Source organism: Cynocephalus volans, chromosome 13, assembly GCF_027409185.1.
Source record: "Cynocephalus volans isolate mCynVol1 chromosome 13, mCynVol1.pri, whole genome shotgun sequence".
Classification (NCBI taxonomy): domain Eukaryota; kingdom Metazoa; phylum Chordata; class Mammalia; order Dermoptera; family Cynocephalidae; genus Cynocephalus; species Cynocephalus volans.
The window spans coordinates 31088371-31104425 of NC_084472.1; the positions used below are offsets into that span (position 1 = coordinate 31088371).

General features: G+C 38.3%; 1 protein-coding gene across 8 annotated transcripts in view; it reads left to right on the forward strand.

Annotated features, from left to right (window-relative positions):
* Positions 1-16055, forward strand: part of MAPRE2 (microtubule associated protein RP/EB family member 2) — a 148022-nt gene that overhangs the window by 100357 nt on the left and 31610 nt on the right. For 5 of the 8 annotated variants that reach the window (XM_063076902.1, XM_063076899.1, XM_063076903.1 and 2 more), the window contains 3 exons: positions 7897-8042; positions 11117-11330; positions 12495-12554. In XM_063076902.1, the coding sequence (XP_062932972.1) occupies positions 7897-8042; positions 11117-11330; positions 12495-12554 (420 nt within the window). The remainder of the gene's footprint in view (positions 1-7896; positions 8043-11116; positions 11331-12494; positions 12555-16055) is intronic. The other 3 variants (XM_063076901.1, XM_063076900.1, XM_063076904.1) reach the window with 1 other exon arrangement.

The following is a 16055-nucleotide window of genomic DNA, read 5'->3' on the forward strand; positions in this document are numbered from 1 at the left end:
ATTCTGATCCCTGCTACCCCTTAAGTAATCTCTAAGATGTTTCAGATTGCCCTACAGCTATTTTTTTCTTCTGAGCCCTAATCAGAATTGCCAGTAATGCTCCATTCATGGCAGTCTAGGCTTTTTCTAGCCTGCTCCTTCAAATTCTTCCAGCTTCTACCCATTACCCGGTTCCAAAGTTGCTTTCACATTTTCATGTATTTGTTACAGCAGCAACCCCCCTTCTTGGTACCAATGTTCTGTCCTAGTTTATTTTGTGCTGCTGTAACAGAACACCTGAGACTGGGTAGTTTATAACAATCACAAATTTATTGGCTCACAGGTCTGGAGGCTGGGAAATACAAGATCGAGGGGCCAGCATCTGGTAAGGGCCTTCTTGCTGCATCATCCCATGGCGGAAGGGCAAGAGAGAGAGCGCGCAAGCACAAGCATGCGCTGAATTCACCCTTTGTAATGAACCCAGTCCCGCAATAAGGGCATTAATCCATTCACGAGAATGGTGTCCTCATGGCCTAATCACCTTTTAATGGTTCCACCTCTTTATAATGTCATAAGGGCAATTATAAATCTCGGCCTGAGTTTTGCAGGGGACATTCAGACCATAGCACCAACATATGAGTTAACAATAAGATACCAGACTTAAAACAGGATTAGGTGATAAAGAGTGACTGAAGGGCCACTTCAGATAGCATGATAAGAGAGAGCCTCTTGGAGGAATTGACGTCTAAGCTTTGATCTGAATGGAAGAAGGGGTAGCCATGTGAAGTTCCAGATGAAACAGCATGTGTAAAAGTCCCAATGCAGAAACAGACCTAAAGTGGCCTAGGAACAGGTAAGGAAGCCAGCATGAAAGAAGCTTCCTAAAGGAAAGTTAGGCAAGGGAGAGGTAGACAGAGGCCTGATTATAGGGCATTGTAGGCCAGTGAAGAAGTTTGGATTTTATAATGGTTTAATAGAAAACCACTGTGGTATTCTTAGCAGGAGAGGTACGTGATCTGAATAATATTAATCTTGGCATAATGTAATAGAAGTGGGATCCATGCAAAATGTAGGTCACATTACTACAAGGGAAATGAAATAACCCAAAGACTGTATACCTGCTGATGAGGAATGTTCCAATTTGTGGCTGGCTGAGACTTCCAGGACAGTGGCAGTGATTCCTCAATTTTCCAGTTAGTTGTTGCCTATTTCATCTGATTAAGGAAGAAAATACAGAATTTCAGTAATGAGGGAGTGGTTAACAGGGCCAAATACTTGTAGTATTAAGAGTTGACTAGGATGAAGAAAGAAAAGTGGATCTTTGATTCGATGATGGAGAAGCTATTGATGACCTTGACTGAACATGGTAAGGTTGGAAGACAATTGAATTGGTGTTGAATTGAATTGGATGGCAGATAAAACAGAAGCAGAGACACTTCTGTCAAGATGTTTCACTATGAAGAGTAGTGGATAAATGGTATAGTAGCTCAAGGATAATGTGGGATCACGGAAGGTATTTTGTTTTATTTTGTCGAAGTCAAATGATACTAGAGAACGTTTGCATGCTTTAGGAATAATACATAGACAAGGAAATTTACATTGCAAGAGAGAGTGAGGATAGTTGCAGGAGTGACTCAATGAGAAGCTGAAAGGAGATGTGATCCAGAGCACAAATGGAGGGCTGACCTTTGATGGGAACCAGAATACAACAACCTTGTTCAGGTTATGCCTTGGTATAGTTTCCTGCTCCAACAGGAACCCTTCAAGATGTTCTTAGTAGCAAAAATTAATTTCAGTGTATCCTCTTCATGATATATCTTAGGCATATCCCATAAAAGATTTAGGGAACCAGAATTTGAAAGTGCCCAAATGGACATACCCAGAGGCAACAGCAGCAAGTCTTCAGCCTAGTTCCAAAAGTCAAGGAGATTTTCTTAAAAATTCTCAGGAACTCCTTTGACTCTAGAAAATATGACCATATGCTATAATACCTAAATGCTTATGTAATATACCCTTTACTAGAAATGCTAATGTGATGAACCCTTTCTATGTTGCTTCTTAAGGAACAGTTATTCAACTTATATGATGCTCATGTGGTTCTGAAATGCATAGGGATGGGGTTAAAAGCCCAGGGCATACAGGTGGCAAATTGTGTAGTTAATATTCTAACTAAACCTTTTTTAATATGTAACTTTAGTGCTCAGTCTTTTATTGCTTTAAATTTTAACATTTACTTGTACATATTTGTTGGGTACGGTGTGTTGTTTTGATACATGTGTATGTTGCACAATGATTCACTTAGGGCAGGTAGCATAGTTTTGTACCCATTTTGAACCGTTTCTCTCTCCCAGACTCTGATAACCATTATTCTACTCTCTACTTTTATGAGAGCCACTTTATTTTTCTGTTGGGGTTTTTTGTTTTCTTTTTTTTTTTTTCCCTTAGATTCCACATATGAATGAGATTACACAGTATTTGTGTTTCTGTGCCTGGCTTACTTCACTTAATGTGATGGTTTCCAGTTCTGTCCATGTTGCTGCAAATGATAGGATTTCTGGGTTTTTTATAGCTGAATAGTATTCCATTGTATATATACACCACCATCTTTTGGCTATTGTGAATAGTGTTGCAATAAATATAAGAGTGCAGGTGTCTTTTCAGGATATTGATTTAATTTCTGTTGGGTATATACCCAGTAGTGGGATAGCTGGATTGTAAAGTAGATCTACTTTTAGTTCTCTGAGGAACCTTCGTACTGTTTTCCACAATAGCCGAACCAATTTACATTCCCACCAATAATGATAGGAGAGTTCCTTTTTCTCCGTATCCTCAGCAGCATTTATTTTCTATGTTGTTGACAATAGCCATTTTAACTCGAGTGAGATGGTATCTCATTATGGTTTTAATTTGCATTTCCCTGATGATTAGTGACTTTGAGCATTTTTTCATGTGTTCATTGGCCATTTGTATATCTTCTTTTGAGAAATGTCTGTTCAGGTCATTTGTCCAGTTTTTGATTGAGTTATTAGTTTTTTTGCTGTTGAGTTCCTTGTGTATTCTGGATAATAGCCTCTGGTCTGATGTGTACTTTGCAAACACTTTCTCCCATTTCGTAAGTTGTCTCTTCACTTTGTTGATAGTGTCCCTGGCTGTGCAGAAGCTTTTTAGTATGATGTAGTCTTATTTGTCTATTTTTGCTTTAGTTGCCTGTGCCTTTGTAGTCTCACTCAAAAAAAGTGCTGGCCACTCCCATTTTATGTAGCATTTTTCCCTATTTTTCTTCTAGTAATTTCACAGTTTCGGGTTTTAAATTTATGTCTTTAACCCATTTTGAGTTGATTTTTTGTATATGGTGAGAGATAGGGGTCTAGTTTCAGTCTTCTGCATGTGGATATCCAGTTTTCTCAGCACCATTTATTGAAGAAGCTGGCCTTTCCCCACTGTATATTCTTAGCACCTTTGTAGAAAATCAGTTGGCTGTAAGTACGTGCGTTTTATTCTGGGCTCTCTATTCTGTTCCATTGATCTATTTGTCTATTTTTCTGCCAATACCATGCTATTTTGGTTCCTAAACCTTTATAGTATATTTTGAAGTCAGGAAGTGTGATGCCTCCAACTTTGTTTTTTTTATTCAAGATTGCTTTAGCTATATGGAGTCTTCTGTGGTTCCATACTTGTACACAAATGTTCATATCAGCTTACTCAAAATAGCCCAAAAGTGAAAACAACCCAGATGTCCATCAACTGATGAATGGACCAAAAAATGTGGTATATTCATACAGTGGAGTATTATTCTGCTGTAAAAAGGAATGAAGTTCTGATACATGCCACAACACCTATGAACCTTGAAAAGATTTTGCTGAGTAAAAGAAACCACACATAAAGGCTGCATAATGTATGATTCCACTGATATGAAGTATCCAGAATAAGCAAATCCATAGAGACAGAAAATAGATTAGTGGTTGCCAGGGCCCAGAGGGAGGAGGGAATATAGTGAGTGGCTGCTAATGGATATGAAGTTTCTTTTTGCAGTAATGAAAATCTTTAGAATTGGATAGTGGTGATGGATGTACAGTTTGTGAATACAGTCAGTCCTCCATATTTGTGGATTCCATTCCTGTGGATTCAACCAACTGTGGATTGAAAATATTTGGGGGAAAAAATATTCCACAAAGTTCCAAAAAGCAAAATTTGAATATCCTGCTCGCCAAGTGCTACGATGAATCCATGCAAATAAAGTGGTGTGTAGGCATTGTACCTGGGTATAAGTAATCTAGACATGATTTAAAGTATACAACAGGATGTGTGTAGATTATATGCAAATTCTGCACCATTTTATATAAGAGACTTGTGCATCCTCAGATTTTGCTCTCCACGAGGGGTCCTGGAACCAGTCCCCCATAGATACTGAGGGATGACTGTTTATTAAAAACCACTGAATTGTATACTTTAAAAGGTTGGACTTTATAGTATATGAATTATGTGTCAGTAAAGCTGATATTAAATAAATAGCAAATAAGTGACTTTTTTAAAAAAAACTTATTTTCTATATGCCATGAATAACAAATTTTAAAATATAATGGAAAGAATAAATGCATGATAAAATTTAAGAAAATTTTGAGAAAGAAGAGGGGGAAATTATTTGACAGATAGTAGTAATACTGTTAAAGAATTTAAATAACTAAAAGTGTGGAACTATCTGGAGATAGATTTACAAAAAACAATTTAAAGTCTAGAAAGAGACCTAAGTATATGTATTGGGAAAGCAATATACAGTAAGGATGGTGCATGTCATCAGTGGGGAAAGTATAGATTATCTATTAAATGGTGGCGGTTAACATCCAGCTAACTTTATCAGTTGCAGTTTGGGTTGAAAATAGCAGAAATTAATTCTGGCAAGCTTAAGCAGAAGAAGAATTTATAGGAAAGATATTGGGTATTTTAGGGTCCAAGGAAAGCCGAGCTCAGAAGATGACAGGAACCAAAGGAAACTAAGGAGCTGGGGACACAGTCGCCCTTGTGCCACAGGAACAGGGTGGGTAGGATGCCACCATGCTCCTGTCACTGCTCAGGACTCTACATCCTCCACCGCCACCATGACTAAACTCTACTTGTCCCTGTGTGTTTCTGTCACTCTCTCCACTCACAGGTGCAGGCAGGAACATTCAAAGGCAGAGCCCAGGTGTATTAGTTCATTCTTGTGTTGCTCTAACAGAATACCTGAAACGGGGTAATTTATAAAGAAAAGAGGTTTATTTGGCTCATGATTCTGGGACAGCTGTGTCTGGGTCGGGCCTCAGGCTGCTTCTACTAATGGCAAAAAGTGGCAGACAGCCGGCAGGTACGACAGATCACATGGCAAGAGGAAGCAGGAGAGAGAGAGGGGGAGATGCCAGGGTCTTTTTAAACAACCAGCTCTCGTGGGAACTAATAAAGCAAACTCACTCACTACTGCCACCCCTCAGGGAGGACATTAATCCATTCCTGAGGGATCTGCCCCCATGATTCAAACAGCTCCCAACACTGCCACATTAGGGATCAGATTTCCACATGAGTTTTGGGGGGGACAACACATTCAAACTCTGTCACCAGGTGTTGACCTGCATCCGTGTTGCTGGTGGAGGGAAAGGAATGGCTGCCCACATTCAACTACTGTGGCGCAAGGCAGGACACTGTGTCATCTCCCTGGATGGGAAGGTGCCCAAATGCTGGGGAGCCAAAAATGACAGATTTCCAGTAACATTTGGATGGACTAAAATTAGAACCATACTTCATATCATAGACCAAAATAGATTCCACATGGATTCAGAATTCAGATGTAAAACTTGAGTCCATAAAAGTATTGGAAGAACATACACATGAATATTTATGTACTCTTGGTTTAGGAAAGTTGTTAAGCATGGTATAAAAATCAGAAAGCCATTAAAAATATTGGTAGAGAATATTAAATGACTCAGAAAGGGAATCATGTTCTGTTAAGTTTTAAAAGTTTATGTAAAAATAGGTATAATATGATTATATATTTTAAATAGTATCACATTTTTAAGAAAAAATATATACTCATATAACCCCTCCCTACAAAAAAGCATTAGAATGGCATATACAGAGTATTACCAGTGGTTATCTCTGGCTGATGGCACTAGAAATGATTTTTCCTTACTTCCCGTCCTATATTGAAGTTTGTGTCTTTTCTTTTTTCAAAAGCTGTTATTTCTTTTTCAGTTGAGTGATTTGGTTGGTTGGTTTGTAAGAATATGTAGTATCTGGGTCACCAGAGGGAAATTTTATGCTGACCTCTACACAAAGGAAAATGACTTTAAAGAGCAGGTAATGAGGATGTTGTGTTTCAAACTCCCATCTATACGAAAATGTTAAAAGTGGTAGTGGAATTTGCTCCATGTGGTGGCACTTCAGAAGGACAAACTGAATAACTGGATGATGACTGTAAGAATACCCCCCAGATCATGATGTCTCTCTTACCTCCTTGAATGTTTGTTTGTTGTGGTTTGTTTTATTTTGCCTTGTTTTTAAGAGAACCCATCTGTTTGACTAGGAACTCACTAGTTAGTACGCAGGGTACTGGCCATCTAAGTGGAAACCAGATGTGGAGACTCTGGGGATATTTATTTTGGCCCCTATTTCATCACCTACAAAATATGAGTCACCCCAACATTTCCTGTTCTGGCAACCCTTATATTCCTGGGGTCTCGTTCCCTCTTACCTTGGATTCCTATCTCAGTAAAGGGTGCTCGCCATCTTTTTGATATAGGTGGTCCCTCCTGTGTACAGATGAGTCGTCAAAATAGAAAGAAAGGCTGCTCACAGAAGCCTGATGGTAAAGGATGAGGGGAGGCCCTACATGTTCCAGAAAGACCGGTCTTGAGCACATTCTCGAAATAGACCAAGAAATCTAGAGTCAGCAAAGAAAGAACCTAAAAAATCACTGCTTGTTCCCATTCTTGTCACTCAGTTGCTTCTCTTTCTTGTAGAAGAAGAAGAATCATTTTGGAGTTGAATTTTTTTTTTCCTAAATACCCATTAGCCTTTACTGTAAAGAAGATATGAATCAGTAAACATGCTCTTGCCAGAATTTTCTAGTTGAAATTGTCATGTTCTAAGAGTTTTTCTTATTTAAAAAAAAAAAAAAAAAAAAGAATCCCCTTTTGCTCTGACTGTTACCTCAGGGGACTCATTGATTATTCTGTCATGTTTATTTCTCAGTCGCACACAGCATGACCCTGAACTTCTGCACATTGCAGAGTGTCCGTGTCTTCATCCTTCATGTTAATATGGGAACCCCATTGCTCTGCGCTGGAGTTAAATTGGTAGACAACTGTTTTTGGCATTACATGGCTTAGTTATACAGTTTTCACCTAAATCATTTTGCAAGATGGATATAAAACAGCTCAGGCATATGTATATTTTTTGAGCTACGTATTTCATGAGAACTTTTGTAGTTCTCTCATGTTGACATTTTCTGCACTTCTTACTCTTAAATGTATTTATTTTGATCACTTGGAGCAGGTAGTAGCTAAATTGAAGAAAAAGTATGTTCCCTCTCTCTGGTGGAAACTAGGAAGAGTTATTCTCACCCTGGTTTCCTTGGCATTATAGCATCAGGTTCTGTTCGCTGGTCATGGAACTTGGTGATTCCCTAGTACACAGTGTAATACAAAGTGGTTAGGAATGTAAAGGTGGCAGCGCCATGTCATCAAGGCACAATCCCTTCCCTCCAGGGCCCAGCCCCTGTGAACAAGGAGGCGTAAGTGCAGTGACAAGAGAAAGACACACAGCCAGGACGGCCCTGTTCTAAGTGATAATGGCTCCTTAAGCACGATCACCGTCAGGCCTAACAATCCTCTGCCCACATCTGGGTACAGCCAGATTCATGCCAATACTTTTCTTGTCTCTTTCCAGGAGCAGCCTATTGCCAGTTCATGGACATGCTTTTTCCAGGCTGCATTAGTTTGAAGAAAGTAAAATTTCAAGCAAAATTGGAGCATGAGTATATTCACAATTTTAAACTTCTGCAAGCATCGTTTAAGCGAATGAACGTTGATAAGGTAGGAGACTCACTTGTACCTCCATAAAATGCACTGTCTTTCCTTAAAATTGTTTTTCAGCGGAAATGCAAAACCCCAGGAATGTATCGATGGGATATGTTATTGATATCTTAGTATTAGGTTGGGGTGTGTATGTAGCATACAGCATCAATCCTCATGTCCCATGTTTGCATGAGGTGATTATTTCAGGGGATTTTCTAAACTTGTAGCCATTAGACTAAAACCTAACGGGAGTTACTAAGGTTAAACTGTTATTATGTTTTAGCATTGCAGATAAGAAACTTATGTTTGCCAGATGCCACTGTGGTTCTTTGTGTATTTTGTTTCTTTGGAGGAATAGCATGTTAAGGTAGAAACCACATGGGTTTGAATCCCACCTTAATGACTTGAACAAGTTATTTAAATTCTTTGAGTCTGAGTTTACCCATCTATTAAATGGGGACTAAAACCCCCTTACCAATGGTTATAAAGTTGAAATGAGGGAATGCATGTGAAAATGTTCAGCATAGTGTATGCCCTCAGATTCTCAATGTCCGTAAATTGCCCTTTTTTCTTCCTTTGAACTATTATAATTTTGTCCTGGAGTGATACAGAGTTGGGCTGGAGTCCTTTTCCTCTCAATAAGAGGCTGTTATTACTAAAACCCAATCAGTCTGTTTCTACATGTCTACTGCTATACAAATACATATCTAATCCATGTTCCTTCTTTAGGATATATCTCTTAGAGTGAATAAGCTTGGAAAGAAATGAGTTTTAAATAATGGAAAAGGGATAAATCAGCATGGCAGAAATGGAAAACTTTTCTTTGTATAAATGGTAGTAATACACAGGCTATGGAAATAGAAAAATGAAATACTAAGTTGTAAGAGATAGAGGTTAAAGGAAAGAAAACTTTGATAAACTATATATTTTTTAATTTACTGCAATTTATATCTTGCTAAATAAAAGCATTCTTAACAAAATATTAAGATGATCTTGGCTTCCCAGTTTTTCAGAATTTTAATTTCGAAACATACAGTCTTTTTCACGTCTTAACACTTCAGATTCTTTCCAACTTTCTTTATGTCCTTTGCTGTGGTTAATTTCCAGTTGGCTCATTCCATATATATTTAAAACTGGAGCTGTATAGGTCTTCCTTACTTTTATAAATTAGCAGCACCACTTATGTCTTTTTCATTCATTTCTCTGTACATGCTTCTCTGGCTTTAATAAGCTAAGATTCAGTCCAAAAGTCTTATGAGAGACAGTGTTAGGTAGCCCTGTTCATGTTTGTCATAGCCTAACAGCATATCTGAAGTTTCTGTGCAAAGTTTTGCTTGCCACCTCAGATTTTGAATTTATGCTCCTGAAACTTTTATTTGGATAGGGAATGCAAAATTAAGTCAACGTAAGTGCCTTCTTTTAACAGCTAATGTACCACTGTCATCTAAAATTATTTAAAATTTTTCACATCTGGCAATAGACAAAGTACAGTAGTGTGTTAAAGGGCCTTATGCTCTAAGAAGTCATTAAGAAGTCATTTTCTAACAATCAATCAACATAAACAAAAATTTAAAACTCAGAAGACAGAAGTAATTAAATAGTATAATGAAAAGTCAATTAAGTGCACATGTGGCGGGAATTCCTCCTTGTGCGCTGACTTCACTGGAGTTCAGGGAAACCAAAAGGAAGGAAATATCAGCACCAGAGTCTCTGTTACCAGAAAGTCTCCACGAAAAATGAGGTCTCCTCCACAAGTTTGCTTCTCCTTTTTTTATTTTGTACTTGGTTTAGTTTCTATTTTAGCTGCATAAACAACATTTTTGGAAAATTTATTGCTAATGACTCAGTTTAATGGATGGCCTAAAAGGCTTCAGTTGCTTTTTTCTTTCAAGTTGTCATGATATTTAAGATCTCTCTACATTTTTTAAACTGGTCCTCCAGATACATGTTAGGATATCAATGGTATTTAGCTCCTGAGATGGCAAAGCCTTGCTAAAAGTTTAATTTATACAGTTTCCATTCATTTTGTCACACAGTGAACCCATGTGCTTTGAGTGCCGGGCTTCTGATTGTGCGCACACAGTTACGTACACACCATCTGACTCGCACCTTAGCTCTGTAACTCTCTTGTAGTTCCCATTCAACTAAAATTCCTACCTAAAGATGTAGTAAGAAACAATCTGATAATGGTGCAATTTGGATAGCTAGGTGCCTTTCTATTTTCCTTCAAAAATAGTGGCCCACTGAATTAAAACTAAGCAGTCAAACCATACTTTGTCTTTGTCATCATTCTGAACCTTCCCTAAGACCTCCATAGAGAATACTGGCTGACTCTTTAGATTGCAGCCAGAAAGTTTCCCCCATGAAAAGCTGAGAATCACTTCTCAAGAGTTGATGTGAGTGCTGGCTACCTCCTCCAGAGTGCCTTCTGGGACGCCTCGGTCAGCCTTTCTTTCCTCTGCACTCCCATGTCATGTTAGCTTTGCTCCCAGGTAGCCCGTGAATTACTGAGTCCTGGATTGTGGTTAGTGGTTTTCATACTTGTCTCTGTACATTGTAAGTAAGCTCTGGGAAAGCTCATTTTCTTTCATATGAACCATTTGATTGGTAGATATTTTCACCGATTTGATCTTATTCATTTGCACTGTCTGGTAGCTATAATCCTTATAAGAGTTAATCCCAACACAATTGGCCAAGGATTACAAAGAAATAAGAAAAGCTTATCAATCTTGAAATAGCACAACATCCCAGGCCTGTATTTTTATGGGGAGATGCTTTAACAATAAATATAAATGTATGTGAGAGAGACGAGCCCCTTTTGACAGCTAAGGATATTCCTTCTTGTGTCTGGTTTGTACAGAGGTATTAAATATTCCAAGAGAACCAACTGTGATGTTTTGTTTTAATACTTCTATAATATGATGAAAATTATATTCTAGAATACAGCTGGCTAAAGAAGCTGAGGGAGAGATCAGTGGTCATGATTGCAGGCATGTAGGAAATAGTTATGTGTAGGGAACACTTCAGTTGTACTTGTATTAAATACAAACAAACCTGAGGTTCGTGACTCACGTAGTGATTTTATATTGCAGGTAATTCCAGTGGAGAAGCTAGTGAAAGGACGTTTCCAGGACAACTTGGATTTTATTCAGTGGTTTAAGAAATTCTATGACGCTAATTACGATGGGAAGGAGTATGATCCTGTAGAGGCACGACAAGGGCAAGATGCAATTCCTCCTCCTGACCCTGGCGAACAGATCTTCAACCTGCCAAAAAAGTCTCACCACGCAAACTCCCCCACAGCAGGTATTGGCACACTGAAATCATGGTGTCACTTTCTTTTTAGAAAATGGCTCAGATCCTCCTACACTTTACTGTGTGTTTGTGATTGATTCTTCCTAACAATCAATATTTTAATGCAGTTAGATGGTTTTTATTGTTGTCTCTTTGACCACATTTATCTTTCTATGACCTATTTGTCATAAATCTAGTGATCTTGATTGAAACTGTTCGAAAGGCTGAGCTATTCATGTTCTATCACTGAAGCTAGATGTTAAAATAATATTCCAGGGATAAATTTCCTTTTCCTTCCAGTTTCCTTAAGAAATTCCAAGCAGTCTTTTTAGATTTTGACTGAAATATTTTTACTGTTTAATTGCTGGCAGTATAGACCAGAATGTGAATGGTTTTGTGCTGTTAAATATGGGTCATCATCTATCAGTGGAAATTCATGAACTATACATTCTCTCTCCCGTGTAGTTAGCACCAGTTTTTATGTGATAATGTTCAGCAACACCTCATTTATCCAGCTTTGTCCAAAAGTGAAGTCATTGAGGATAAATACCTAGAACTTCAAAATTTTTGAAACCTTTGTGGATAAAAACCATTCTAAATATGTTAGAAGCATCCTTTCCATACAAAGCAGACTTTAACAATATATGGTCTTATAAAATCGGGTCATTATTATAAACACCAGTTGGGTACCGGACAGTTAAACAGTGAAATTCTCAGAAACCATTTGTTTCCTCATTTTCCAAATGTGGAGCCCAGTGTTCAAACTTGTTAAATCAGTTGCCTTCATTTTTTAAATACAAATTCCTCCAATCAGAATGGATTAAAAATGGTTAACAGTACCACAAAGGCAGTAATAGCTTTGTGATGACAGTTTTCCTCATTGTGAAGAAGGCTTTTTTTTTTTTTCTGGATTCATGCCTATACTCCAGGTAGACCAATATTATTGGGAATCTGGTATTTTTAAAATATTTTTTAAAACAGCAGAATTAGTATGCATCCTTACCAGTATTTAAGATGAATTCTTGTTCATCTGGATTAAAATAGTGGAAATGTGGATGATGAGGAATAGACAACGCTGGGAGATATTTGGGAGGTAGAATAGATTGGATATTGGTAGTGGATGGATACTGGGGTGAAAGGGAGGTATCAAGCGTGACTTCCTGGTTTGTCTCACAGCTGGAAGGATGGGGGTTTGTTCAGGAAGAGCTGCAAGAGAACCAGATTTGGAAAGAAATCGTAAGTTTATTTTGAACATACTGAGTTTAAGATTCCTTTGCGACATCTAAGGGGAGATCTAAATAGGCAGTTTGTGTGTGTGCATGTGTGTGTGTCTAGAGCTCAAAGAAATGTAGGCTACAGGTAAATATTTGTGAGTCTTCCATATATGAGGATACTTCAGAAAGTTTGTGGAAAAATAGTATGAAAAGATAATACAGACCTTTGCATGAGCCTTTTGTGGTACTGTTCTGTCCATGTAATTGAGGCTGGAGGTGAATACTGAGTGATACGGGGAGAGTACCTCGAGGAACGGCTGATGTTTAATGTTTGAGTAGAAGAGGGAGGGCTTGCATAGGAAGCGGGGAAGATGCCAGGAGGATTGATGGGAAGGATGGAGTGATGTGTGACGGAAGCAGAAGGAAGAGCGGGATGGTCAACAGTCTGCTGAGAAGTAAAATAGGGCCTGAATTTCTCAATTCAGAGGTTATCTGGTGGAGTGATGGGCCCAGGAACAGGTGGAGGAATGAGTTGCAGGAAGGAAATTGAGACAGTGTAAAAATCCAACTTTGGAGCCATAGAATGGATGAGGCTATGTAGAATAAAGAAAACTAAGCACAGATCTTTGGGAATACATACATATAAGGGGGAAGAAGTAACGAGGCAACTGAGAAAAATTATCATCGGAAGAAAACCAGGAGGGCTTGGCATAAGAGAATAAACAGTAGGAAATTTCTAGAAAGAGAGGTTGCCAACAGTGCAGAATATGAATTATGGATATATCCAATAGGATGAAGCCTGAAAATAGGCCAAAGACATCTGACTCCTAGGAGGTGATTAATAGTTCTTTAGAGAATTGGTCCATTAAAATGTGAGTGCATATACGCCTAGATTGCAGCAATTTATCCAGGGCATGTGGATGTGGAAGTGGAGGTGGTAAGAGTAGATTTGACTTACAACAAATTCGTCAGGGAAAAAACTGAGGAAAATAAAAACACTTGGTTGGTATAGGAAAAGAGCTGATGGTAGCTTCAGGAAGTAAGATTGGAAGGAGGGTGGTGTTCTTGATCTGTCTTTGTTTGCTTGTAGGTTAAGGCACAAAGAGCGGGTTTGTAAGATGGGAAAAGGCCCATGAAGAAGGAATAATTGAAAATAGGAAAAAGGGGAAACTAGTGGAGCATAAGCCTGAAGCTGGAAGGGGAAAATAAGGTCATAGATACAGGGTTAGAAAGAAAAGGGAATATTTGTTTTTCTGGAGCAGACGTGATGGAGAGGTTGGATAAAAGTTAAGCCACAAGGAGTTTGGGAAACAAAAAACTTATGGTAGTTCAAATTGGCCTTAACTTTTGTTAGCAATTTTCATCAGTTTAGGAGCTAGAGTAGAGAAGGGGGTGGCGTGTCCTCTCCAGAGTCTGGGATTTGGGAGGCATGTGAAGCAGGAGGCCAGGGAGGTCAAGGATTGCTGGGATTTCTCATCCTAACACCGTTCTCTACAGCCATTAATGACGTACAGATTGGTCTTTGAATCTCAATTGCCATTTTCTCAAGTTTTTAGTAGTGAAATTGGATAGACCTCAGAATATTTTTCTTCCACAATCATAACGTATTCTTAATTTATTTTTACAGTGGCACCAACACTCCTACTCCCTCAAACAGAACTGTCATTGTGCTGCCTTGGCCTGGTTTTCTAGGAATTCCCTCATCTGTCTTTCACAAAAGCCACAGAGAAACTTGTGCCATTTTGTGAGAGTGTCCTTGAACCTGAAAGAAATATATATTTTCCAGAGCTTAACTTCTCAGATGACAAAGCTCAGGAAGCACATTAAAGTCAACAGATAATAAATTTGGTTTTTAATGTTCCCAAGGCAGTAATTCCTGAGACTGTGTTCCTGACACCTTAACCACGTTTACCTCGTTGGTCTTAACCAAGGAGAAAGGATATTTTCAGAAGTCAGACCAGTCATTCCCTTTTTAATAAATTATGTTCTGACTGTGGGACACTGTGGGGTAGTAAAACTCTACTGGGGGGGGATTATAGCAAGGAATACATCACATGTAGAACATGCATTACAACCTCATTTTTCTAGAGGTCATGTATCCAGTCATTGGGAATACAGCCAAGTAAATGTAAGCCAAAATATCTTCTAAGAGTCAGAATAGGTGTTGTAAAATCTGTGCTGTAAAATTCATGTTCTTTGCTCTCGTGAGAGGGTTTCTAGGGTACTTGTCCAGAGTCTATGGGCCCTTTGTTAATTTAGACATAATTATAGTAAACGTGGAGATATGGTTTCTCAGCACATAACCTAGCAGGGCAAGGAGTACATAGGTATTAACAGAAAATACGAACATCAGTAAAAGAGGAAACAAAAAACTTAGCAAAACCTTGCTAAAGAACCTAGTAACCTGGGGTATGTATTACAAAATCAAATAGTTCTGCACCTCTCAGTATCCCTCAATGTATATGTGACACCAGCATGCAGTCAATACTCTCATAGGTCCCTTCTAAATAAGTCTTTGAGTTCTATTATAATTCTCTATTTATAATACTGACCCTGAATCATTTCTGCCATGAACTATTTCTACAGTATCTAAATGGGTCTCCCTGCCTCTGGTCTGAAACCACTCACTTTCTTCATATACAAGGCTGATTTTGTCCGTGCAAAATTTAGGACAAATTAAAGTGCTTGATGAGGTGAGGGTCAGCTGTCTGGGAAATTCACATATCTGTTTCACATATATCTTGCAGTGGTGCCAGGTCAGTAACATTTAGCAGTAATTTCTGTTCTCACCTCTCTAAGCCTTGGTCATTTCTTCATTATCTACGTTAGAGGAAACAAGATGTGGCTGGTATAATTGAAAACAGGAGACGGTCCTCAATTATTTTTTTCATTTTTTGGCTTTGAAATACTTGATTCGTTTTGCAGTGGATTTATCTCTCCCCATATATTTCCTTAGGTGAATATGAAAATTAACTTGCATGTCCTGACTATTATATATTAAGAGCAGTAAGTGGCAGCTCCAAAGCATCTTGTATGACAAAGGGACCATATTAGAGTGAGAAAAGTGATCATGGGATGGATAATCCATGTGATAATAATTAAGAGAGGACTCTGTCTACATTAGCAAGAAAAAAATTAATCTTTTACATCATACTACTTATATAGATAGCAATGCACCAGATGTCGTTTGCTTGTGTATAAATTAGATATATTCTATATACTTGGCGCATTTGGTTTTTGTGAGACCATACTAGATTTTCCTGCCATTTCAGTACAGATGAAAGCTTTTCTTGTGCAGATTTGGAGAAGCCATAGAGTAGTTTGGTGTCTGTGTGTAGTTGAGTGACTTACCTATACTGTGACAAGCTTTAATGTAAGCAGAGGCTGTCACTTAAGGGTGGATGGCTGCCTGGAAAGTTTTATTCTGTCTATATTCTGAGGAGTTGCATCTTGAATTGGTTTAGATCTACTACCCAAAGGCATGTATTAAAATTCACATTTTCATAATGATAAATATCTATTA